Source organism: Rhinopithecus roxellana, chromosome 18 (genome assembly GCF_007565055.1).
Source record: "Rhinopithecus roxellana isolate Shanxi Qingling chromosome 18, ASM756505v1, whole genome shotgun sequence".
NCBI lineage: Eukaryota > Metazoa > Chordata > Mammalia > Primates > Cercopithecidae > Rhinopithecus > Rhinopithecus roxellana.
This window is the reverse complement of record NC_044566.1, coordinates 26,823,299-26,848,606: the sequence shown is the minus strand read 5'-3', so window position 1 is coordinate 26,848,606 and position 25,308 is coordinate 26,823,299. Positions and strand designations below refer to the sequence as shown.

The following is a 25,308-nucleotide window of genomic DNA, read 5'->3' as shown; positions in this document are numbered from 1 at the left end:
GCCAAACTCGAATGGAAGAAGCCCAACCACCCTGAGGCCTAGGAGGTATGCGGAAGCCCAGGATTGCCACAACGGTCACGTGGCTGCATGGCCAGCCTTCAGCTCTTCAGCCATCCCAGCCCAGGCACCAGACATGAGAGTGAAGACACTGTTGTGGACGTCCAGCCAAGCCAAGCCTTCAGATAGCTGCAGCCCCAGCCTCTACCTCACTGCAACATCATTAGACATCCCAAGCAAAGTCCAGCTATCCCAGCTAGTGTCGAGGCTCCTTTTTCTGCCTAAGATCCAGACGCACCAAAAGATTTCCACCCCCTCTCTCTAAGACCAAGAATGTCACCATACCTGACCAGACTCTTTCACAAGATAACGTGCAAGTTAATCTGTTCCCTGATCCATTGATTCATTGTCCCCAGAAATCCTCTCAATGGAATTCTTCCACCCCTTCCTATAACCTGTTTTGCCAGGATGATGTATAAGCTTTTGAACTCCCTTGGGGGATGGGTAATCACTCTGTGATTCGCCTGGTGTACACATTAATTAAATTTGTATGCCTTTTCTCCAATTAATCTGCCTTATGTGGGCTGATTTTTCTGAGAATCTTCAGAGGGCAAAGAGGAAGCTTTCCTTTGACCTCTACGTTACTCAACCCACAGAACCAAGAAAGATAATAAATTATTGATTAAGCCTTGAAATGTAAGCAATAAATGTCTGGAACACTATATATGTAAAATAGCAGTTAGCGACCTATTTGGTAGATACGTATAGATAGCAACAAGCAACACACACTCCTGATTCAACACAGTGGTTCCCAGTTCTCACTGTGGGACATCTCCAAAGTGTCTCCAAAAACTTTAGAAACATTGTGAATGAACTGATATAATCTGACAATAAAACTAACTTCGTTTAGTCTGAAAAAGATATATACAGGGCATACTATTCCTTATGATGGGAATTAAACAAAAAGAAGTCAAAGAAAAATATCTGAGAAAATTGTACTCATAAATGAATCTTTTATTTAAGTAAATAAATCTTTTTTTTTTCTTTTTTTGTGAGGCGGAGTCTCAATCTGTTGCCCAGGCTGGAGTGCAGTTGCATAATCTTGGCTCATTGCAACCTCTGCCTCCCGGGCTCAAGAGATTCTCCTGCCTCGGCCTCCTGAGTAGCTGGGATTACAAGCACATGCCACCACACCCAGATAATTTTTTGTATTTTTAGTAGAGATGGGGTTCCACCATGTTGGCCAGGTTGACCTCAAACTCCTGACCTCAAGTGATCTGCCCACCTCAGCCTCCCAAAGTGCTGGGATTACAGGTGTGAGCCACCATGCCCAGCCTAGTAAATCAATCTTTTATTTCAATTTATTTCAATAAAAGGTTGATTTATGGTTTTACTGATCATAAGTCAAATAAAAGTCTAATTTTAAATCTTTTATTTGAAAAAGGAGTGTTTACCAATCTAAAACTGATTTCTGCCCTGAAAACCTCCAGAAACAGGCAAAACCTCTACTGTAATTTTCAAAGTCTGAAGGCCTCAAAGGGTGATCTGCCTGCAACACCCCACCTGTTGCCTGGAAGCCAAATCAGAATCTGCATTGTAACAAGATCTCCAGGTGAGTCATGCGTCCATTGAAGTTGAAGAAGTACTGGCATAGAGCAGCAGTTCCCAAACTTGTCTGCACATGAGAATCATCTGGGAATCTTTTTAAAATTCTGAAATCCAGGCCATACCCTAGACCAACGAAATCACCATCTCCGGATGTGGGACATAGGGATTGATGGTTTTGAAGCCTACCAGGTGATTCCAATGTGCAGCCAACTTTGAGACCCACTGGTCACCCTAGATAGGGCACTAGGAAATCACTTGGGGAGCATAAACACTAATACTGGTTTCCACCCCCACAGTGTCTCCTGTCGCTGGTCTCAGGTATGACCCATGCAACTGGAGTTTTTAAAAGCTCTAGGTAATTCTCATGTACAGTAGTTTGAGAACCACAGACCTGGAGCTAGGCACAGAAGATTTCAAAATGGCAGCTGAGCCTGCACCACTTCTTGGGAAAGAAGGTTTTAGAGTCAGTGAGCCTTAATTAAAATGAACAGTTGGCCTCACAGTTTTCAGCTAACTCACCAGGTAGAATGACAGCATCAAGCTCGCTCAAGTTCAGGTCTGCCAAGTCTCGGACGTCCCTCCGGGCTCTCCTGGCACTTTCCGCCAGCACATTGCTCGTCTTTCTGTTGGGCTCTCTTTCAAGTGAGTAACGATGAGCATCTGCTCGACATTAGGTGCAAATACCTTCACCTTCAAAAACAGAAATGAAAACACATGATGTCATTGCCTCTGTGAAAACAATCAAGCAACTCTATCTCAGAATCTAAACCAGAAAGCCAAGACCGAAAGCCACAAAGTGATTCTGTATGACTTCAGGGCCAACATCAGCTACAAATATTATAGCTCGACCACAAAGAAGAAAGTGCAAGGGGCCTTCTAGAGGGGGAAAAAAGAGCTACAAATTAGTTTCCAAAAGGAAGGGAGATCAGATAGATCACGAAGAGGCGGATTTTCAGATAGATATAGATATAGATATAGATATATTCTTTAAATAGATGAAAGGGAACGAGAGGACATAATTTTATCGATAAGAACATATAGGACTCAAAAACACTGGAGGATTAAATCAGCCCTTGAGATCCTTCAAAGCAGTGCTTCTCAAGCTGGCTGCATGTTAGAATCACCTGGTGAGCTTGGGCACCAACGAGGCGAATTCAGTGGAAATCTCTGGGAGTGAAGAGGCAGCCTGAGCCTTGCTCCAGCTTAAAATCTCCCCAGGCGATTCTGTTTGTCAGGGCTGGCAACCACTAATCTAAAGCAAATGGGAGATAAAACTCAGGACTGTGAGTTAAAACCCCAGAGGCTTCAATGCCAAGACCCTGAAGCAGGGCATCTGGTAGCTCTTGCTTGATTCACCTCCATGTATCCAGCCCCACCAAGCTCTGGGTCACCCCCCGGTTCATCCTCAGAAACACTTGAGAGGGGAGGACATCACTCCAGTTTCCCTATCCCCAAACCTGGGATCCTGCAGGGGCCCTGATCTGGAGAAACATGAGGACTTGGAGGCAAAGGAGGAAGCTCAAGGGAGATACCTGTATATTGGGGGTTGCCTTTGAGCCACACTTTCTTCACTGGCTTCTATTCCAACCTAAAACTCACAGGTCAGCTTCACCAGGAAGTGCACAAGGTTGGTCTGAATCAAATGTCTCTTGACTCTCTGAGAGGGTGGCATTAGGGCTGGGAGGCATAAAATCAAGAGACTCAGCCTCTTGTTACTAAACTTTGTATTTCACTAAAGTATATGCTAAGATTCTAAACATTCTTCATATACTGTTTTACAACATTGAATAATAGCTCCTATCTGACATACCATATATACATACATATATGTGCTTGGAATCTCATACACACACACACACACACACACACACACACACACACACACACATATATATGAAAAGACTTTGAATATTCTGAAGGGCAAGAAAGATGCAGATACAGGGTGGGCATGGTGGCTCATACCTGTAATAGCAGCAGTTTGGGAGGCCAAGGTGGGAGGATTGCTTGAGGCCAGGAATTTGAGATGAGCCTGGGCAACATGAATATGTTCTGGGGATGGACAGTGGAGATGGCTCCACAGCATTGTGAATGCACTTAATGCCAGTCGCTTGCACACTACTTAAACATGGTTAAAATGGTAAAGTTCATGTTATAGATGTTTTACTCCCTTCCCCTCCCCTCCAAAAATTAAAACTAAAAAATTAGCCAGGAATGGAGATGTGTGCTGCAGTCCTAGCTACTGAGGAGGCAGAGGTGAGAGAATTGCTCGAGCCCAAGAGTTTGAAGTTACAATGAGCTTTGATCGTGCTACTGCAATCCAGTTTGGGTGACAGAGCAAGACCCCATTTGTTTTAAAAAAAAAAAAAAAAAAAAAAAAAAAGCTAAAAACATGGATTTGATTTTAAACAATTCTCCAAACAAGTTGGCCTTCAGTTGTTTCACGGAATAATCATATCAACATGCTCAAAAAAAAAATTGCTAAGAACCATGGATTTGATTTTAAAGAACTCTCCAAACAAATTGGCCTTCAGTTGTTGAACAGAATAATCAGATCAACACGCTCAAGGAGTGAAACACGTTTTCAACAAGTGCATGTCCCTTGGAACTGATAAGAAAGCGCTGACGCATTTACTGGGTTGTAATCTAGACACAGTAAGTCCATGTACCTCTCCTGGTCTTCACCTCAAGTACAGAGACCTGAGTTCATTAAATACTCACAAACCCCAGCGTGTAAGACATCGCCCTTCACCCATTAGGAAATCAATAACTACTCATTGAAAGGATGAATGAATAACACCCATATTAATACCCCTCAAGTGAAACAGATGCTAGATAACTCCTTTCCTAAGTTTTAGAGAAAAGAGAATTGACTTCTAGGACTGACTTTGTCACTACCCAGTGATGACCTTAAAGAAGTCATTTTTTTCTCCCAGGGAAACTCAGCCAGGAAATTGAACAGAGATGCCCTCCAGCTTCAAACTTAAAGTCCTGTAGACAAATAAATTAATGAACTGTATATTTTAACTTATTAAAAAGAAGGGTGCAGTTGCTGTGGTGGTTCCTCACGAAGTTGAGTACTACCATGATTCCACTTCTAGGTATATACACAAAAGAATTAAAAGCAGGGACTCAAACAGGTATTTGTACACCCATGTTCATAGCAGCATTATTCACTACAGGGAACAACCCAAATGTCCATCAATAGATGAATGGTACACAAAATGTGGTGTTATACATACAAGGGAATATTATTCCGTCTTAAAAAGAAAGGAAATTTTGACACACGCTACCACACAGATGAACCCTAAGGACACAGGTCAAGTGAAATAAGCCAGTAACAAAAAGACAAAGAGTATATGATTCCACTTGTAGTAAACACCTAGAGTAGACAAAGTCTTAGAGATAGAAAGTAGAATGTAATAGAGGCTACCTGGAGCTGGGAGAAAGGAGAATGAGGAGTGAGTGTTTCACGCTTGCAGTTGCAGTTTGGGATGATGAATATGTTCTGGGGATGGACAGTGGAGATGGTTCCACAGCACTGTGAACGCACTTAATGCCAGTCGCTCACACACTACTTAAAAATGGTTAAAATGGTAAAGCTCATGTTATATATGTTTTACTCCCTACCCCTCCCCTCCAAAAAACAAAACACTGTTGGCAAACGGGCAGCAGGTGAGGGGCGGGCTGGTCTGGACTGTGAACATCCCTGCTGCCCGTTTTTTGTATGAAGCCCAGCTGGGTCGCTGGAGATCCAGCGGATTGTGCGGACGGAAGCCTGTTGGATATGGTTTAAAAAATGAGAAGCCCCAGGCCAGGCCGGTGACTCAGGACTGTAAGTCACTGCCCAACCCTTTGGGAGGCCGAGGCGGGTGGATCACTTGAGGTCAGGAGTTCGAGACAAGCCTGGCCAAAATGGTGAACTCCTGTTCAAAAAAAAAAAAAAAATTAGCAGGGCGTGGTGGCGGGCGCATGTAATCCCAGCTATTCGGGAGGCTGAGGCAGATGAATCTCTTGAACCGGGGAGGCGGAGGTTACAGTGATCCCAGATCGTTCCAATGCACTCCAGCCTGGGCGACAAGAGCGAGACTCCATTTAAAATAAATAAATAAATTAGAAGCCCCTGGGGAGGGAGAGCTTTAGGACAAACACCTAATGCATGTGGGGCTTAAAACCTAGATGATGGGTTGATAGGTGCAGCAAACCACCAGGGCACATGTATACATATGTAACAAACCTGCACGTTCTGCACATGTATCCTGGAACTTAAAGATAACATGACACGACATAACATAACATAACATAACATAACATAACATAACATAACAAGACCGAGAGAGGGAAAACAGCTTAGGGACGGGTTGCCCCCCCACTCCGCAGGCTTCAGAGGAAAGAGAAAGCGCCCCCAGGCCCGTGCAGCCCGGACCTAGCCCCGCGCAGCCCGGACCTAGCCCCGCAGACCCACATATCCCAGCACTTCCGAAGCTGCGTGTAGAGCCGCCAGCTCCCACCTCCGGCTGCGCCCGCGCGCCCCCTTGCGGCGGATCCCGCTCTGGCGCATAGCCCCACTGGAGCGCTGGCGTGTTGGCTATGGGGTCCCAGGTGGGAGAGAGATCTGTCCGCTGAACCTGCGCATCGCGGGCCCTGCGGAAGCTGCAGAGATTCTGTCCTTTTTGTTGGGAGGGAAGAGAGAGGGCGCCAGGGAGCCATAAGCTAGATTTTTATTAATAGATAACTTTTATTTGAAAATTATCTTTAAACGAAAGAGCAAGGGGAAAAAATGGATTCTATCCTTTGCTGGACTACTAAAAAGTAACTTCCATTCAACTTATTTCAACAGAGAATGTCGATATTGATATGCAATATTTTAATTGTTTTAAAATATTTAATTGTGTGTAATAATTTTTTTAACTGCTCAGTTCCCAAGCTGGAAGTTGAAGTGATGTTTTTGGCAGGGAAAACTAAAGAAAAGACCCCATTGCATCTTCATCGAAGCTGGAGGGCAAAAAAAATTCGTAGGACACTTAACATGGAGAGTCTGAGATCAGGACACAGCGTGGGCTGTAACTAAGGGCAGTGGAAGCAGGCAGCATTGGCTAGGATGCCGCTGCTCCTCATGACATTTTGTCTCATAAACTTAGCAAGTTCTTAGAAAGTCCAAAACGCCATATGTGTTGCCTAGTTTTCTTATATGGTCACAGGAAATAAATAGGAAAAATGCAGATAATCTGCATTTTATGTGATAATTTTTAAATAAAAGTTACTTGTTAATAAAATTTCAGGTAGGATGCTCCCTGAGTTTCTTCTGTACAACATCATTCATTGACCCGATATTTGAAGAAAAGTTATTCTGTGTTTTTTTGAGAGCAGGTACTGTTTATTAACTGACCAACTTAGAAAAATAATCATGGTAGACACCTTAGTTCATCATTCTAATAAGCCTGTTGATCTGGTCCTCCCTGTTGCCAGCACCTCCACCTTCTGCAAAATGGGTGGTCTTTTTCTTTATTCTGCCTCATGGAGAAGATAATTTGAAGGACCACAGGAAGTTATTTGCTTCTTTGAAACATTTTCTAACAGTATAGATCTCATGAATCAGATCCTCCATACAGATGATGCCATATTTACCAAGAGATGGAGCAAAGCGTTATCTGTCAAAGCAATTCGCTTCTTACTGATTTTGCCATAACCACGCTTGTAGATTAGTTTATTTACTGACTTCAGATTAGGGTACCCCCTGCAATATATGGTTCTACAATCCTCAGCATGTTAATTGAAGCCTTGTTAAGCTTCACAAAGGTTCCACTGAAGATTTGACGAAGGCGAAGAAGCTGCAACACTTTTTGGACCTTTGGGCTCACACCACTGATACCTCTGATCCTGATGACAAACGCCAATTTGGGTTCTGCAGGTACCTCGAAGTTGCCAGCTTTTCTTGCCATCCTTGCCATTCGAATTTCAGTTCTGTACATCTGCCTATATTCCTTGTGATACTGCTTTGCTTTTTCATAGATAAGCTTCCTCCTTGACTTTCGAAGCATCTTTTGGGCAAACTTCTTTCTCAGGCATCTGATCTTCACCTCTGTGAAATTCCTTTGCTTTTTCTTAAGGGTTTCTGGTACAGCAGGAACCTTCTTCTTCTTCTCTTTGACACTCTCCATGGTTCCAGCGGGAAATGAGGAACTATTCTTTTATTATGGGAGTTATACCTGATGTAAATGACGAGTTGATGGGTGCTGACCAGTTGATGGGTGCAGCACACCAACATGGCACAAGTATACATATGTAACAAACCTGCACGTTATGCACATGTACCCTAGAACTTAAAGTATAATAAAAAAAATTAAAAGATAAAAAAGAAAAAAGAAAAATAAATAAAAAGATGAAATCTGCAATCTCCAGCAAACACTACTTTCCCTGCTGGATCTTTAAATTATTAGTCCCATATTCCTCCAATAAAAATTCACTAAGCCTTTATGTCCTGGGTGCCGAATAAACCCTGCATCTGCTTTCAAGAAGAAACCTACCTTTCTTAACCTGGAGGTAGATTGCTGCTCATAAGTGACAGGTGGGGTACTGTAAATCCCCGAGGGTGATTCTAGCCCTTGACCCAGTAGGCTATTTACTGTCAATGATGCCCAGATTTAGAAAGAAGACGTAAACATGGTGTTGACACCAGACAGGGCAAAGAGCAACTGCTTGTGGGAAACACACATGCATCCATCAGCACTGCAAATGAGGAGGAAAAGGAGGACAAGGAGTGAATTTGAAAAGCAGGATAACTTAGTGAGGGTCTGAGTGCCCAAGATCAAATCTCACTCCACCCTCACTGCCTTATGTGATCCCGAGAAGTTACTCAAAATATCTGTACCAACATTTCCTCAGTCTGAAGGTAGGAAGTAGCACCTTTTGCATAGGGTTGTTGGAAAGATTAAAAATAGTAAATGTCATCTGTGTCAAAACCTTGATACTAGTGTATTTCTGTTCACTGTTTGCACCACTTTAGTTTCCTTGATATATGCTGATTAAAAAAACAAAAACAAAATTTGACTGGGCCTGGTGGCTCACGCCTGTAATCCCAGCCCTTTGGGAGGCAGAGGCAGGCAGATCACCTGAGGCCAGGCGTTTCAGACCAGCCTGGCTAATGTAGCGAAACCCCATCTCTACTAAAACTACAAAAATTATGTGGGCCTGGTGGCACATGCCTGTAATCCCAGCTACTCTGGAAGCTGAGGCAAGAGAATCACTTGGACCCGCGAGGCAGAGGTTGCAGTGAGCTGAGATTGCACCACTACACTCCAGCCTAGCCTACAGAGCAAGACTCTGTCTCAAAAAAAGAAAAAAAAAAATTGATTAAAATGTCTAATTGGCTTTTATTAGTGACTCATAAAACAGGCAGTTGCTATTCAAAATAGAGGGAGCTTCAATGAGCCTGGCAGACCAGCTGGTTTTCCTAGGGTAACTTGAACAGAAATAGGGAAACCGAAATACAAAAAGTGAATTGGTTAACATCAGGTTACTTCAGGTTACTTTCCTTATAAAGGGTTAAAGCAGAGAGGACTTCCTTATCATGCTGACTCAGGCTGACTGGGCCTTTTCTGATTGCTTGCTGTAAATCTCTTGTTTTTGGGAAAAGCCAGTCTATTTGGGAATTTCCTTGTTTACGTTTCAGTTTGATTACATGGCACTTAGCACAAGTGACCCCATTTTGGTTCAATCTGTTGCGACCTAATGCAGGAGCTCAGTCCAAAACCATGGCCTCTCATACATTTTATTTAACAACACAAAGAAAAGAATTTTTGTTCTGAAGCCGATTTTCTTGAGGCTATTGATAAACCGATCACAACAGAACTAAAAAATATATACAAGATTAAAGAATTGTCTAAAAAATGTAAGGTAACAAGCAAAAGATTATAAATCCAAATCACTCGATTTAGGATTAGGGTGAGGTATTCATTATGGCTCCGCAGTTTGTTTTTAAGCGTCACCTAATAAGTAGATGTCACACTCTAATCTCTTCCTTAAGTGAATATTATAAATTTTAATTTTATTAAATTCACATTTAAATTATGCTTTTAAAATTATCTTTGGGTCGGGCATAGTGGCTCACGACTATAATTTCAACACTTTGGGAGGCTGAGGCAAGAGGATTATTTGAGCCCAGGAGCTTGAGACCAGCATGGGCAACAAAGTGAGACTGACTCTACCAAAAACATTTTATTTAATTAGCCGGGCATGGTAGCACAGGCCTGTAGTCCCAGCTACTCAGGAAGTGAGGTGGGAGGATCGCTGGGGCCTGAGAGGTCAGGGCTGCAGTGAGCCACAGTCATGCCACTGCACTCTAACCTGGATAAGACAGCGAGCCCCTGTCTCAAAATAAAAATGAAAATAAAATAAAATTATCTTTGAACTAAAATAAATTATGCTTTAGGCAAGTGAAATTGTCAAAACTCTGAAAATAGAACCTACATATAGTTGATGTATTTGTTTAGCCCAGTTAATCATGTAAACAACAGGTAAGTATATCCAAGTTTCAGAAACACTTTGGAGGTTCGTTAATTTTTGGTTACCTTCAAGATTTTCTTAACCTCTTACATTAACATTTGTGTCACGGCCAGGCTCATGCCTTTAATTCCAGCACTTTGGGAGGCCAAGGCAGGAGGATCGCTTGAGCCCAGGAATTCGAGACCAGCTTGGGAACATAGTGAGACTCCTTATTACTACAAAAAAATTTAAAATTATCTGGGCATGCTGATACATTCCTGTAGTCCAGTTACTATAGGGGCTGAGATGGGAGGATCACTTGAGGTAGGAGGCTGTGGCTGCAGTGACTGTGATTGCACTACTGCACTCCAACCTGGGTGGCAAAGTGAGACTCTGTCTTAAAAAAAAAAAAAGGAGTAGAAAATTAGTGTGTCCAAGGCCAGAGCTCTTAGGCAAACTGGTGAAGCTCCTTCTCAGAATAATGTTTTTAATGCCTAAAATAAAAAATGAGATTGTAAGTGAGAAACTAAAAATTAGCTTGGACTTTAATCTGCGCTGGTATTCATTAGCCCGGACTGATAAAACCAGCCTCAAAATTACCGGAAAACAATAATTCTCTCAAACCACAGCAAATCATAAAGTGTCATAACAACCTCCTTTCTTTTCTCCTTAAAATTTTTTATTTTTTATTTTTGCTGATTCCTTTATGCAAATTGCCGTGTGTGTCTGTGTGTCTCTGTTGTCTCCGTGGAAGGCCAGAGCCACATGGTCCTAACAGTTGGGCACCAGGAAGCGTAGGCTGATCTGAAGAAGACACTTCAATCATGGGTGATGTTAAAAATTTTCTCTATGCCTGGTGTGGCAAAAGGAAGATGACCCCATCCTATGAAATTAGAGCACTGGGGAACAAAAACAGGCAGAAGTTCATGTGTGAGGTTTAGGTGGAAGGGTATAACTACACTGGCATAGGAAATTCCACCAATAAAAAAGATGCACAGAGCAATGCTGGCAGAGACTTTGTTAACTATTTGGTTCGAATAGATGAAATAAAGAGTGAAGAAGTTCCAGCTTTTTGGGGTAGCATCTCTGCCCCCACTTACTGATACTCCTGACACTACAGCAAATGCTGAAGGAGGTTTACCAACAACCATGGGAGGGCCTCTTCCACCACATCTGGCTCTCAAAGCTGAAAATAATTCTGAGGTAGGAGCCTCTGGCTATGGTGTTCCTGGGACCGAGGAGCCAACTTGAAGGTGAAACACTGTCTCTAATAAATAAATAAATAAATTACAAGTGGCACACACTTGTAATCCCAGCTACTAGGGAGGCTGAGGCAGGAAAATTGCTTGAACCTGGTAAGTGGAGGTTGCAGTGAGCCGAGATGGCATCACTGCACTCTAGCCTGGTGACAGAAGGAGACTCCATCTCCAAAAAAATAAATAAATAAATCCAATACTAGGAAGTGCTTTCTTACCATGAGAGCTCCCTGTACACAGAGTGAGGAGACAGAGACAGCAGAAACAGGACCAGAGGTCTCCACTGAACAAGCTCAACCTGAATTTGTTTTTGTAGCTCTGGGAAGTCTTGAACTGAATGGGAGGTTCTACTGTGGCCCTCTAGTGTATGGTTGCAGGATTTGTAAACGCTCTAATTCATGTTTTTTGTTTTGTTTTGTTTTTTGTTTTTGTTTTTAAGCTGTTCCTGCTAATTGCTTTTTAAGCCAGGCTCAAGTGTGGGTCCACAGGGAATACCTCAGGTGCCCTTCAAATCAGATACTACATTTCAGCTCTCAGGGCTAGAATGCTTCCCGCTCTTACTTGGGCAGGTCTTTGAAGAAGCCAGTTTAGCCTTGGTAGTTTTGAATTTGGCCCTAGTATACGGAGGAGAGCTAGGTAGCTTTCAAAACGCTTAGACAGATGTGTGGTAAAATGCAGCCCGGTCTGAACCTCCGCAGAAGCCCCGCACCTGGTGCAGCAAGTGGGCAAAGGAGTGTGTGTTCAGGGCAGGGTACTCAGTCCCACCTGTAATCAAGAGATCTGGAGGGCCCGAGTCAGTCACACCCCCACAAGGCACACACCCTCCAATGGATTGTGGTGGTCATCTCTGGCTACCGAAGCCACCTTGCTTATTCCCATAGCCTTACAAACATTACGATGCTTCACACGAGTTGTGGGTGAAGTGAAAGGGTTGGAAAGTCCCGGTCTCAGGCTCTGCAAAACTGCTCTCTGGTAAAAACAAGTGACTATGGCAAGACCTTGAATGTACTACGTACAGACTTAAGTCAGTATTTGTGCCTAACAGCAAAGCAGGCCATGAGAGGCTCCTCAAAAGTCAGGTAATTGATGCCATTGTTTTCTTGACGTGGTTGAAGAGTCAGAGAAGAGAAGGTGATGCAGAAGCTTCTTTCCAGTTAAGTGACAGACCCAAGCAAGGAACACCTGCCGGTGGCGGGAGCGGTAGGGGAGGGCGTGGATTCGGCAGCACTCGGGTAGTGGCAGGGACCACATATTGTCGGTGTTTAACCACTGTTATCACTGGCCCAGGTCGAGTGAGGACAAATCATTTCCCCACTAAGCTCTTGGGGAGTGGCAGGGACCACATATTGTCAGTGTTAACCACTGTTATCACTGGCCCAGGACGGGTGAGGACAAGCCATTTCCCCACTATTGTCTCTTCTTCCTCACTGCACCCCCAGCTCCGCACCCTCAGCCCCAAATACACATTCTCATTCACTCAACGTTTGTTGACACCTAGCGTGGGCCCTGTGTGATGGGGTAAAAGTTTGGTGTTGGGAGGAGCCCCAGTGACAGATTTCGGTTTTGGTTTGGTTTTGGTGGTGGCTGCTGGGCAGGGACAGGTCAGTTCATAAAAGAAGAGGCCCCAGGTCTGGATCGAATTCTCCTGGGAGCCAGACCAAAGTGCCTTCCTGGACTGCAAAGTGCGGCAGCCGCCGTGGGCAGGGTGCGGCAAGGCGTCACGCGCGGGAACCTGCGCTTGCTGCCAAGCTCTGGGCCTGACTCGCCGGGGTAGGGCGGCCCGCGTCCTGGGCTGGCGGCTCCGCGCATGCTCCTCCCTCAGGCGTCGCAGGCCTACAGAGGCTCCGGAAGTACTGGATGCAGCCTGATGGCGCCGGAGTTAGACACCACACAGGGCGCCGAGATGCGGCGGGGCGCGGGCGCGGCTCGGGGACGCGCTTCCTGGTGCTGGGCCATGGCGCTGCTCTGGCTCACAGCGGTTCCAGGCTGGCCACGGGCCTCGGGCGTTCTCTCCCGGCGTCACTGGCCGGTGCCCTACAAGTGAGTGCGGAGGCGCGCGCACTCTCGGGGTCGGGGTCGGAGTCGGCGTTGCCGATGGGGGACGGGGTGCTAGCGCGGGGACTCCCGCACACGGTGGTTTGTGTCGGATCACGAGACGGTGCCGGGGCAGCGCCTGGTGATGCTCGGAGCGCACTTGAGAGCAAAGTTGAGGACTGGGGAGTCGCAGCCGCTTGTTACGCACAGCCCTGGGACCTTTCCTCCCTCTGGCCACTTGCAGCAGACTCAGGACAGTCCCGAATCGTGGCAGAAGAAAAGGAGAGTAATGTTATTTAATGGAGGGATTTCTGGATACAAGTAGCTGATTTCTTGGGTAGTTTAAAAACACTGTCTATCGCATTTATTTATATCATGCACTGTCATTAGTTATTAGTGCAGAACATTTGGTACAATTTACTGGGCGACCAACTCGCTCTGGTTTGAACCTGATCAGAACCCGATCCGAAGTCCTTATTGGAACTTCCCAGTTTTGCACTCAAATGTCCCGCATCCCGGAATCCCCGTCTCCTGCAGTCCTGGTTAGACCGGGAAGATAGTCACCGCATTTGTCCAGTCTTCAGCCTGGAGATAGGACGCCGGTCCTAAGTCGAGGACAGGGCCCACACTCCTGGGAGGCCGATTCCAGCCTTTGACAGAGAAGACACACAGCCTCCGGCGGGCAGAGATAGCTAAACACAGAGAAAGAAAACGTGGTGTCAACATCAGGCAGGAGAAAGACCAGCAGTTTCTGAAAACAGCTGCTTTTCTTTAAACCAAAAGCATCATGATTTTAATTCAATTTATAATGGACATAATTTTAACATACCAGCATAAGTAATCAACAGCTAAAACTGCACACAACAAACCTGAAAAATAAAAACAGCTATTTTGCATGACAGTATGAGTGGGAAGGCAGGATTTCCTCTTTGTGAGGAGCGAGTTTTAGGTTCTGCCTGCTGCGGGTCAAATCTGGCTCCATCATCACTAGGGATCTTGGGAAAGTTACTCAGAATCTCTGTGCCCACATGCCCTGAGTCACACAATAGGAATAGTGGTAGCACTTACCTCATGGGTTTGCTGGAAGGATTAAATCTAGCAGAATGCCAGCTGTTATCAAATCTAGACAGTGTGTTCTGCTCACTGGAAGGTTTGCAGCACTTTTTTGTTTCGTGTGATATACTACGTGGAAAGAGAAGTTTGTGGTTGAAGCTAGTTTTCTGGATAATGTTAATAAAATGTTTGTAAGAAGTCAGAATGACTCAATAGAACAAGAATTGTAAATCCAAATGATTTGATTTAACATTAGGGCAAGGTGTTGACTATAGCTTTTCAGTGGATTTTTTTTTTAAGTCTCAGATATTAAGTACATGCCCCCATCTAATCCCTTCAATTGAATATAATATTTAAGTTTATTAAGTTCACATTTAAATTACCTTTGAACTAAAATAGATTTTGCTGTGGGTCAATGCAATCTGTATGTGATTATTATGTATTTGTTTAAACCAGGTAAGTGCCTATAAAACACTGTACCCAAGTGGCAGAAATTTTTGGGAGCGTTGTTAATATTTTTGGTCATCATAAAGATTTTAACTTCTTAAGTTAAAATAGAAATTTTTGTTGATTTGTTGGGATTGTAAAACAGTAGATCTGGCTACAACCTTGGGGATCTAGGATTCTTAGATGGAAGCTGTTGTCGCCACCACTTCTTTCTTTCCCAGTGCCAGATTATAGGTAACCAGTGTGTCTGCTGAGCTGAATTCAACTGCAGTGCTCCTCCAGTCCTATTGCTATGGCCTTCTCCGGTCTTCTTTTCTTGCCTGCATTGTTGAGGTCACCTTCTAACTGATCTCTCATGTTTAGTTTGGCCTCTCTCCCTACCCTCTTTTAATTCATGAAATAAGGTTTACTTTATAGCAAACTCAGTCCTATCAGATCTGCTACTTAACATCCTTTAAGCTTAGCCCTCCCCAGTTGTAAGGCATGGAATTCCATGCACATTCTCCTAGTGACAGAATGACAGCCCCTGCCAGTCTCTTCTGTCTCCACTCGTGCATTGAAGCCTGAATCCTAGTCTTCCGTACCTACCGGAGACCAAATGTGCCAGGCTTGTCTTATAATACTTAACATTTCCTCTGCCTTTCTGTCTTAACCTTCTAGCCAAGTACGTTAAAAACCTAGGCCCGGCCTTCATCTCTTTCTTTGTCCTTCCCACCCCATTCATCCCATACCTGGTTAACAACGATTTGTCCTTCCTTTGTGCCTGTAGAACTCATTTCTTCAGTCTAGCACATCCCACACTCATCACTTGTTTAATGTCTTTGCAGCTCCCACCCACAGTTCTGTGAGAAAGGCAACAGTGTTTTAATTTGTTTCCCTCCCTACTATAGTTCCCTATATACCTAGTAGAACCTCAATACATATTGGTTGAATGAATGTTAATTCATAAGTAAATATAAAATATATACTATTACTCATAATCATCTGAATAATCTTAATGTATGGGATTGTTTGTAAAATTGAACACATTGGAAAAATGTTCATTTATTCTGTAAACATTTGCAAATGTCTACTATGACCTGGAGCTATAAAAATTTTAAGACAGGATTCCTGTCTTCAAAATTTTCACAGTGGGATCAGGGAACAGGGAAGCCTGGATTTATCAGAGTGCTTTGAGTTTATCATTTGCTATTAAAAACATTATTGGAAGTTTGTTCACAAGATAACAAAATGTATGTTTATATTTATTAACTATGGTCTGACCTTTGAATGGTCCCCTAAAAATGTTACTGGATTCTAAAAGATGGGAGAAGAATCAAATTCCTGTTGGAATCTAAGTAGATGGTTTCTTTTTCTTTATTAGACGCTTTGACTCCCGTCCAAAACCTGATCCTTATTGTCAAGCTAAATATACTTTCTGTCCAGCTGGCTCACCTATCCCAGTTATGGAGGGTGATGATGACATTGAAGTCTTTCGATTACAAGCCCCAGTATGGGAATTTAAATATGGAGACCTCCTGGGACACCTGGTAAGGATGCATCTTGGTCTTACAACTTTGGTTAATTCAATGATTTGGTTATTAAGTTGATTTTTAGGGAGTAATCACTATTTAGATGGCTGACTTTAGATCATGTTGGTGTTTCTCTTAGTACATTTAAAATGAGTAGTCAAAAATAGTTACTACTAGATTTTATAATCTTGACAACAACAAATGTAATCACCATTATCCGTTGTAATATTATGAATCTGAACCCAGCTCCTGTATCCAGCTCCTGGAAGATGAGAAGAGGCCCAGAAGGGGCAGGGTAGGCAGAAAACACCTCTTGATTTCCAGACCCTGTTGTAGTCACTTTTCCAGGTTAACCCATCACCATGCGAGGTCTGTAGAGCTCCTTCCGGAAACCGGCATGGGGGCTCCTCACACTTATTCTAAGCTCTGAGGAAATTACAAGCTTGTCCACATAATATGCATGCCTCCTATTTGAAATGAGCTGTAGTGACCAAAGCCAGGGTGGATGAGGGCCTGGAGATTGGGGCCACAGAGTGGATATGACAATAGCAGCATGGAGGAACAGCTGGACAGTTGTTCTACTTGATATGCATTTGTGATGTGCCACATTTTCTCCTATCAGGTTACCTGGACCCGTGGTTATGTCACAGTTGCTTTTATACATGTATTGTGTTTACACAGAAAATTATGCATGATGCCATTGGATTCAGGAGTACATTAACTGGCAAGAACTACACAATGGAATGGTATGAACTCTTCCAACTTGGAAACTGTACATTTCCCCATCTCCGACCTGAAATGGATGCCCCTTTCTGGTGTAATCAAGGCGCTGCCTGCTTTTTTGAGGGAATTGATGATGTTCACTGGAAGGAAAATGGGACATTAGTTAAAGTAGCGACTATATCAGGTAAGTTTTGAAAATATAGCAATATTTGATAATTACATCAAAATCCAAATGAAAGAAATTGTAATACTTCTGTGGAAACATTTCAGTAATGTTTTACTTAGAGGCCATTTGTAAAATGTACTTCTGGAACCACTAAACTTTGGGAATTTTTTTCATCTCTTATTATTTGTATTTTTTATTTATTTTATTTCAATAGGTTTGTGGGGAACAGGTTATGTTTGGTTACATGAATGAGTTCTTTAATGGTGATTTCTGAGATTTTGGCACACCCATCACCTGAGTAGTGTACACTGTACCCAATGTGTAGTCTTTTATCCCTCACCCCTCTCCCACCCTTTCCCCCGAATTCCCAAAGTTCATCATTCTTATGCCTTTGCATCCTTGTAGCCTAGTTCCCACTTATGAGTAAGAACCTACAATGTTTGGTTTTCCATTCCTGAAGAGTTACTTCACTTGGATGGAATTGGAGACCATTATTCCAAGTTGCTGCAAATGCCATTCTTTAATTCCTTTTTATGACTGAGTCGTATTCCTTGGTATATATACACCACATTTTCTTTATCCACTCATTGATTGATGGGTATTTGGGCTGGTCCCATATTTTTGCAATTGCAAATTGTGCTGTGCTTCTATAAACATGCATGGGCAAGTATCTTTTTCGTATAATGAGTTCTTTTCCTCATTGGGTAGATACCCAGTAGTGGGATTGCTGGATCAAATGGCAGTTCTACTTTTAGTTCTTTAAGGAATTTCCACACTGTTTTCCATAGTGGTTGTACTAATTTACATTTCCACCAGCAGTGTAGAAGTGTTCCCTTTCCACTACATCCCGCCAATATCTATTTTTTTTTATGTTTTGATTACAGCTATTCTTGCAGGAGTGAGGTGGTATCACATTGTGGTTTTGATTTGCATTTCCCTGATCATTGCATTGCATTTTCCTGAGCATTTTTTCATGTTTGTTGGCCATTTATGTATCTTATTTTGAGAATTGTCTATTTGTGTCCTTAGCAACCCTCCACCCCCCTTTTTTTTTTTTTTTTTTTTTTTTGAGGTGGAGTTTTGTTCTTGTTGCTCAGGCTGGAATGCAATGGCATGATCTCGGCTCACTGCAAGCTCCACCTCCTGGGTTCAAGCAATTCTCCTGCCTCAGCCTCCCAAGTAGCTGGAATTACAGGCGCCCGCCACCATGCCAAGCTAATTTTTGTATTTTTAGTAGAGATTGGTTTTTGCCATGTTGGCCAGGCTGGTCTCAAACTCCTGACCTCAGGTCATCCGCCCACCTCGGCCTCCCGAAGAGCTGGGATTAAAGGCGTGAAGCACCACTCCCAGCCGTTAACCCACTTTTTGATGGGATTGTTTTTTTCTTGCTGATCTGAGTTCCTTGTAGATTCTGGATATTAGTCCTTTGTCAGATGTGTAGAGTGCAAAGATTTTCTCCCACTCTGTGGGTTGTCTGTTTTTTTCTCCCACTCTGTGGGTTGTCTGTTTACTCTGCTGATTGTTCCTTTTGCTGTGCAGAAGCTTTTTAGTTGAATTAAGTCTCATCTGTTTATCTTTGTTTTTGTTACATTTGCTTTTGGTGGAACCGCTAAACTCTGACCCAAACTATTACTCATGCAGAACTTCACCTGTAGGTGATGAGTAGTGTATCTCTGATCTTTGAATTTTTCCCTAAAAATGCTCTTCTCCAATCATAAAAATGAATAAAATGATAAAACATTTTGTACAATTAAATTGGACTTTCTAAACGAAATAGTAAGAGAAATCCATAAAATGCCTGATTAAAGGATATGTTAACTATATCTGAAAAAATTTTAGTGATGATATTTTGATGTTGAAAAATAATAGCTACTACTCATATAGACTGGTTCTGGCACTGTTCTGAGTACTGTACATATATCACATCATTCATCATCACAACTTCTGCAGGTAGTTACTATTATTTTGCCCATTTTACAGATGGAGAAACTGAGGCATAGAGTGGTTACACAGCTTAGTAAGTGGGACTCCAGCCCTGGCAGTTACGCCCCATTGCGCATTCTCCTAACTACTTTGATACATTGCCTCCCAAAATGTATATGATCTTATATTTGAGGCCCTCTTGAGCAGTTTAAATATTTTATCTTTGAGATTTTTTTTCTTCTTTTGGATGTATTGGAAAGTTGCTGAAAGTTAGAATTTTGTTGCACATGCTGCATTGTTGGTTAGTAATGAAGAGAGTTCAGCAACTCTTCCATTGGTAACTCCTTATGTGAGTTGGGTCACATTTTTTTGTTTGTTTTGTTTTATTATACTTTAAGTTCTAGGGTACATGTGCACAACGTGCAGGTTTGTTACATATGTATACTTGTGCCATGTTGGTGTGCTGCACCCATCAACTCGTCAGCACCTGTCAACTCATCATTTACATCAGGTATAACTCCCAATGCCATCCCTCCCCGCTCCTCCCTCCTGATAATAGGCCCCAGTGTGTGATGTTCCCCTTCCAGAGTCCAAGTGATCTCATTGTTCAGTTCCCACCTATGAGTGAGAACATGTGGTGTTTGGTTTTCTGTTCTTGTGATAGTTTGCTAAGAATGATGGTTTCCAGCTGCATCCATGTCCCTACAAAGAATACGAACTCATCCTTTTTTATGGCTGCATAGTATTCCATGGTGTATATGTGCCACATTTTCTTAATCCAGTCTATCACTGATGGACATTTGGGTTGATTCCAAGTCTTTACTATTGTGAATAGTGCTGCAATAAACATACATGTGCATGTGTCTTTATAGCAGCATGATTTATAATCCTTTGGGTATATACCCAGTAATGGGATGGCTGGGTCATATGGTACTTCTAGTTCTAGATCCTTGAGGAATCACCATACTGTTTTCCACAATGGTTGGACCAGTTTACAATCCCACCAACAGTGTAAAAGTGTTTCTATTTCTCCACATCCTCTCCAGCACTTGTTGTTTCCTGACTTTTTAATGATTGCCATTCTAACTGGTGTGAGATGGTATCTCATTGTGGTTTTGATTTGCATTTCTCTGATGGCCATTGATGGCGAGCATTTTTTCATGTGTCTGTTGGCTGTATGCATGTCTTCTTTTGAGAAATGTCTGTTCATATCATTTGCCCACTTTTTGATGGGGTTTTTTTTTGTTGTAAATTTGTTTGAGTTCTTTGTAGGTTCTGGATATATTAGCCCTTTGTCAGATGAGTAGATTGCAAAAATTTTCTCCCATTCTGTAGGTTGCCTGTTCACTCTCATTGTAGTTTCTTTTGCCGTGCAGAAGCTCTTTGGTTTCATTAGATCCCATTTGTCAATTTTGGCTTTTGTTGCCTTTGCTTTTGGTGTTTTAGACATGAAATCCTTGCCCATGTCTATGTCCTGAATGGTATTACATAGGTTTTCTTGTAGGGTTTTTATGGTATTAGGTCTAACATTTAAGTCTCTAATCCATCTTGAATTAATTCTTGTATAAGGTATAACGAAGGGATCCAGTTTCAGCTTTCTACTTATGGCTAGCCAGTTTTCCCAGCACCATTTATTAAATAGGAAATCCTTATCCCCATTTCTTGTTTTTGTCAGGCTTATCAAAGGTCAGATGGTTGTAGATGTGTGGTATTATTTCTGAGGGCTCTGTTCTGTTCCATTGGTCTATAGCTCTGTTTGGGTACCAGTACCATGCTGTTTTGGTTACTGTAGCCTTGTAGTATAGTTTGAAGTCAGGTAGTGTGATGCCTCCAGCTTTCTTCTTTTTGCTTAGGACTGTCTTGGCAATGCGGGCTCTTTTTTGGTTCCATAGGTGTGGAAATCTAAAACCATTGTTTACTCACATGCATCCATAGTCTTAATCAAGTTAGAACATTTTACTTAAAATTAATATGATTAGGCCAGGCATGGTAGCTCACACCTATAATCCCAGTGCTTTAGAAGACTGAAGCAGGAGGATCACTTGAGGCTGAGAGTTTGAGACCAGCCTGGGCAATACAGCAAGACCCTGTGTTGCCCAGGCTGTTCTCAAATTTAAAAAAAAAAAAAAGTAAAAAGTTAGTTGGCTTTGGTGGCCCGCGCCTGTAGTCCCAGCTACTCAGGAGGCTGAGGTGGGAGGATCACTTAAGCCTGGGAGGTCAAGGCTGCAGTGAACTGTGATTGTACCACCTCACTCTAGCCTTGGCAACAGAGGAGACCTGACTCAAAAAAAAAAAAAAAAAAAAAAAAAATTAACATGATTAGCTTCGTTCACTAGGTGACTTTGTTTTGTTTTTTTGAACTAGGAAACATGTTCAACCAAATGGCAAAGTGGGTGAAACAGGACAATGAAACAGGAATTTATTACGAGACATGGAATGTAAAAGCCAGCCCAGAAAAAGGGGCAGAGACATGGTTTGATTCCTACGACTGTTCCCAATTTGTGTTAAGGACCTTTAGCAAGTTGGCTGAATTTGGAGCAGAGTTCAAGAACATAGAAACCAACTATACAAGAATATTTCTTTACAGTGGAGAACCTACTTTTCTGGGAAATGAAACATCTGTTTTTGGGCCAACAGGAAACAAGACTCTTGGTTTAGCCATAAAAAGATTTTATTACCCCTTCAAACCACATTTGTCAACTAAAGAATTTCTGTTGAATCTCTTGCAAATTTTTGATGCAGTGATTGTGCACAGACAGTTCTATTTGTTTTATAATTTTGAATATTGGTTTTTACCTATGAAATTCCCTTTTATCAAAATAACATATGAAGAAATCCCTTTACCTAACAAAAACAAAACACTCTCTGGTTTATAAAACACCTTAATTCTACTGCTCTTTTTTCGCCAGTCACCAGCATCTGTTTTTCAGGGGCTGATTTTACTTTTGTGAATTTCTTAGCTTTTCTTCCTTGGTGCGGGAAGTTAAAATGCACATCAGCAGAACTGCTGCATATTAACATCTCAGGACTTTTCTCTTGGAAAGAAACTGAAATTCATACTATATTGGCCAAAGTGAGCAAGTTAAGTGATCTTGGTTTCAATTTCCGAGCCTTTGTTAATACAGAGAATTATGGTTCATATCAGTTATGTAGGACCTTTGGACCCAAGGTCCCACAGATAGGTATGATGTGCCGAAATTTTTAAAATACCTTCAAAAATAAAAAAAATACCTTCAGTGACATTTTCATGATGGGAGCTCTTTTTTCTGGTATGGCAGTTACACTTTTTCACTCAAGTGCTTTAGTTTAGACTGACTTTACAACTTTTATAACTTTTGGAACCAAGTTTAGTATAGTCTGATTACAGTCCATTCACATAACTTTAGAGATTCGTTTAGAAACCGTAACTGGAGTGGTTGTGCTTCTAGATGTGGCAAATCCAGTGTTAACACACATTTCTGGCTGGCATTTTGGAACTAGCTAGTAACTGGCTTGTGTTATTTAAGCAACCTAACATCACAAAATCCTAAGATTTAGGATTGCTGTAAAGATGGAAGTTGTGTATGTTTGGCAGGTCACAGTGAATGGCAGTGATAATATCAAAGAACAAATTGTCATCCTTGATCTTGCCTCATGTAGTTTATGTGCCAGACTTTCCCGGGTTTTGTAGTCACCTAGACTTTAAGCTGATGGCATAGTGCTTCCGCAGTTCTTCTAGCCGGGGTGTGCAGGTATATGGCTGCAGACACATTTGCGTAAACAGGCAGCGTCTGACTTCTTCACTGTTTCCTGTAGTTCTCCCTCTTCCCACAAAGCTGTCAGCGCAGTGGAAGAGGTTGCACATCTCCGAGAGAGGACAGGTTTCTGTCTGAGTAGCTGTGCTTTAATTAGAGCCAGACAAGCTTTCAAGGTCCTTTAAGTATTTGATGATCAACTGAACACGTTTCTATTCAAGGATAAAACACCAGTCAGTAAGAAGATGGAGTGGATATCGGAGAAAATAATTCACATTTAATATGTAAATGTACCAATTATGTGATTCAGTTTCAGCTGATATTCAAGTGCTTCCTGAGAGGTTAGTACATTATTACTGAGCTCTCCATAGAAAGCTTAATCATATATGTAATTAGCCTGATCCAAATGAGTAAGTTGGACCTTAGAAAGGCTAAATGATCTTTCTCTGGCTACCCAGCTAGTAGTAATGAAGTCAGGTCTTGAACCCAGGTTCTGCTGACTGAATTGGATGCACTATAGTACAGGATTTTTAGCACCAAAGTGTGGTCCTCAGACCAGTGCCTGCCAACCAGATGTTACTAGTCTGTGAGGAAATAAGTACAGATACTGATAGGAAGCTTTTATAAACTTTTAAAGCAATTTGTTGGAGTGTTTTTGTTTCTGTTGGGTCTAATTAAAAAAATTGGAGCTTGTATTTTATGTGTCTTTGGTCTTATTTTGTCTAGGAATTCATTTTTATTGTTTTTTTAACTGTAGTTCCACAAGTCTGAAAATAACCCAGTCACCAGGTATCTTCCTCAAATACAGAGGGAGAACTTTCTTTCACACCTCCTATTTAGCCTGTCTACTCCTGATAATAATGCCTAAACATTCCAAATTAATACTGCCTCTTTAACCTGCTAATTGTCTTGACAATGTCACAAGAAAACTTGGATCTGTGCATTATCACCATCTAGTGGCTAAACTCAGGCAACACCAACGTCTGCCAAACTCAGGAAAATTGCTCTGGAAAAACAGTTCAGGATTTTGGATTTCCAGAACTCCCTTGAAGAGACAAAGATTCTTGTACCAAGTTTTGGTCAACTGCAAATCAAAGAACTTGGTCATGTAGGAAAAACGAGGACATCTGTACCTGGAATTTTTAAACAAGATTCTAATAGTTATGTGGAAAAAGCATTCAAGATTTTTGGGTAGGCGCAGTGGCTTATGCCTGGAATCCCATCATTTTGGGAAACTGAGGTGGGAGGATCGCTGAAGGTCGGGAGTTCAAGACCAGCCTGGCCAATGTGGTGAAACCCCGTTTCTCCTAAAATTACCAAAAAAAAAAAAAAAAAAAAAAAAAAAAAACTGGCTGGACGTGGTGGCCCGTGCCTGTAATCCCAGCTACACATGAGGCTAAGGCAGAAGAATCACTTGAACCCAGGAGGCAGAGGTTGCAGTGAGCTGAGATGGCACCACTGCACTCCACCCTGGGTGACAGAGCGAGACTCCGTCTCAAAAAAAACCATGATTTTTTCATTGTTCCTAAGAATCTTAGTTAAATGAAGACAGAAAGCACCATAGATTCAGGTAAGTACAGCACAGACAGCATTAACATTTACAAAAGTATTTCTTTTTTTTTTTTTCTGAGACGGAGTCTCACTCTGTCGCCCGGGCTGGAGTGCAGTGGCCGGATCTCAGCTCACTGCAAGCTCCGCCTCCCGGATTTACGCCATTCTCCTGCCTCAGCCTCCCGAGTAGCTGGGACTACAGGCGCCCGCCACCTCGCCCGGCTAGTTTTCTGTATTTTTTAGTAGAGATGGGGTTTCACAGTGTTAGCCAGGATGGTCTCGATCTCCTGATCTCGTGATCCGCCCGTCTCGGCCTCCCAAAGTGCTAGGATTACAGGCTTGAGCCACCGCGCCTGGCCTACAAAAGTATTTCTTAAGAATTAAACCTGTCAACTCTACTTACAAGATGTAGAGCTTTCAGATAAAGATGATTCAAGAACATGCTTTCAAAATAGTAGTTGAGAAATCAAAACATAGCCACGCAGAAATCTGCCAATTAAGTTTTGGTGCCCTTTGAGCAATATGATGTAATGTGATTTACTTTCATTATAACTTAAGTACAACTTAAATGCAGTTTCTATTTTGCTGTTGTTGTAGGCTGGGCGCGGTGGCTCACGCCTGTAATCCTAACACTTTGGACGGCCAAGGTGGACAGATCACTTGAGGTCAGGAATTTGAGACCAGCCTGGCCAACATGGTGAAACCTCGTCTCTACTAAAAGTACAAATATTAGCTGGTCATGATGGCGCATGCCTGTAGTCCCATCTACTTGGGAGGCTGAGGCAGGAGAATCACTTGAATCCAGGAGGTGGAGGTTGCAATGA

The 25,308-nt window shown here is 42.4% G+C and overlaps 1 protein-coding gene and 1 pseudogene across 1 annotated transcript; one reads left to right on the top strand and one right to left on the bottom strand.

Annotated features, from left to right (window-relative positions):
* Positions 1 to 7,021: 7,021 nt before the first annotated feature.
* LOC115894599 lies at positions 7,022 to 7,763 on the bottom strand (annotated as a pseudogene).
* A 5,184-nt stretch (positions 7,764 to 12,947) lies between these two features.
* CLN5 (CLN5 intracellular trafficking protein) lies at positions 12,948 to 23,628 on the top strand. The gene is made up of 4 exons (XM_010374617.2): positions 12,948 to 13,382; positions 16,240 to 16,405; positions 17,069 to 17,294; positions 21,564 to 23,628. Exons 1-4 carry the CDS (start codon positions 13,150 to 13,152, stop codon positions 22,073 to 22,075), a joined length of 1,137 nt encoding a protein of 378 aa, XP_010372919.2. The 5' UTR covers positions 12,948 to 13,149; the 3' UTR covers positions 22,076 to 23,628.
* Positions 23,629 to 25,308: the final 1,680 nt, after the last annotated feature.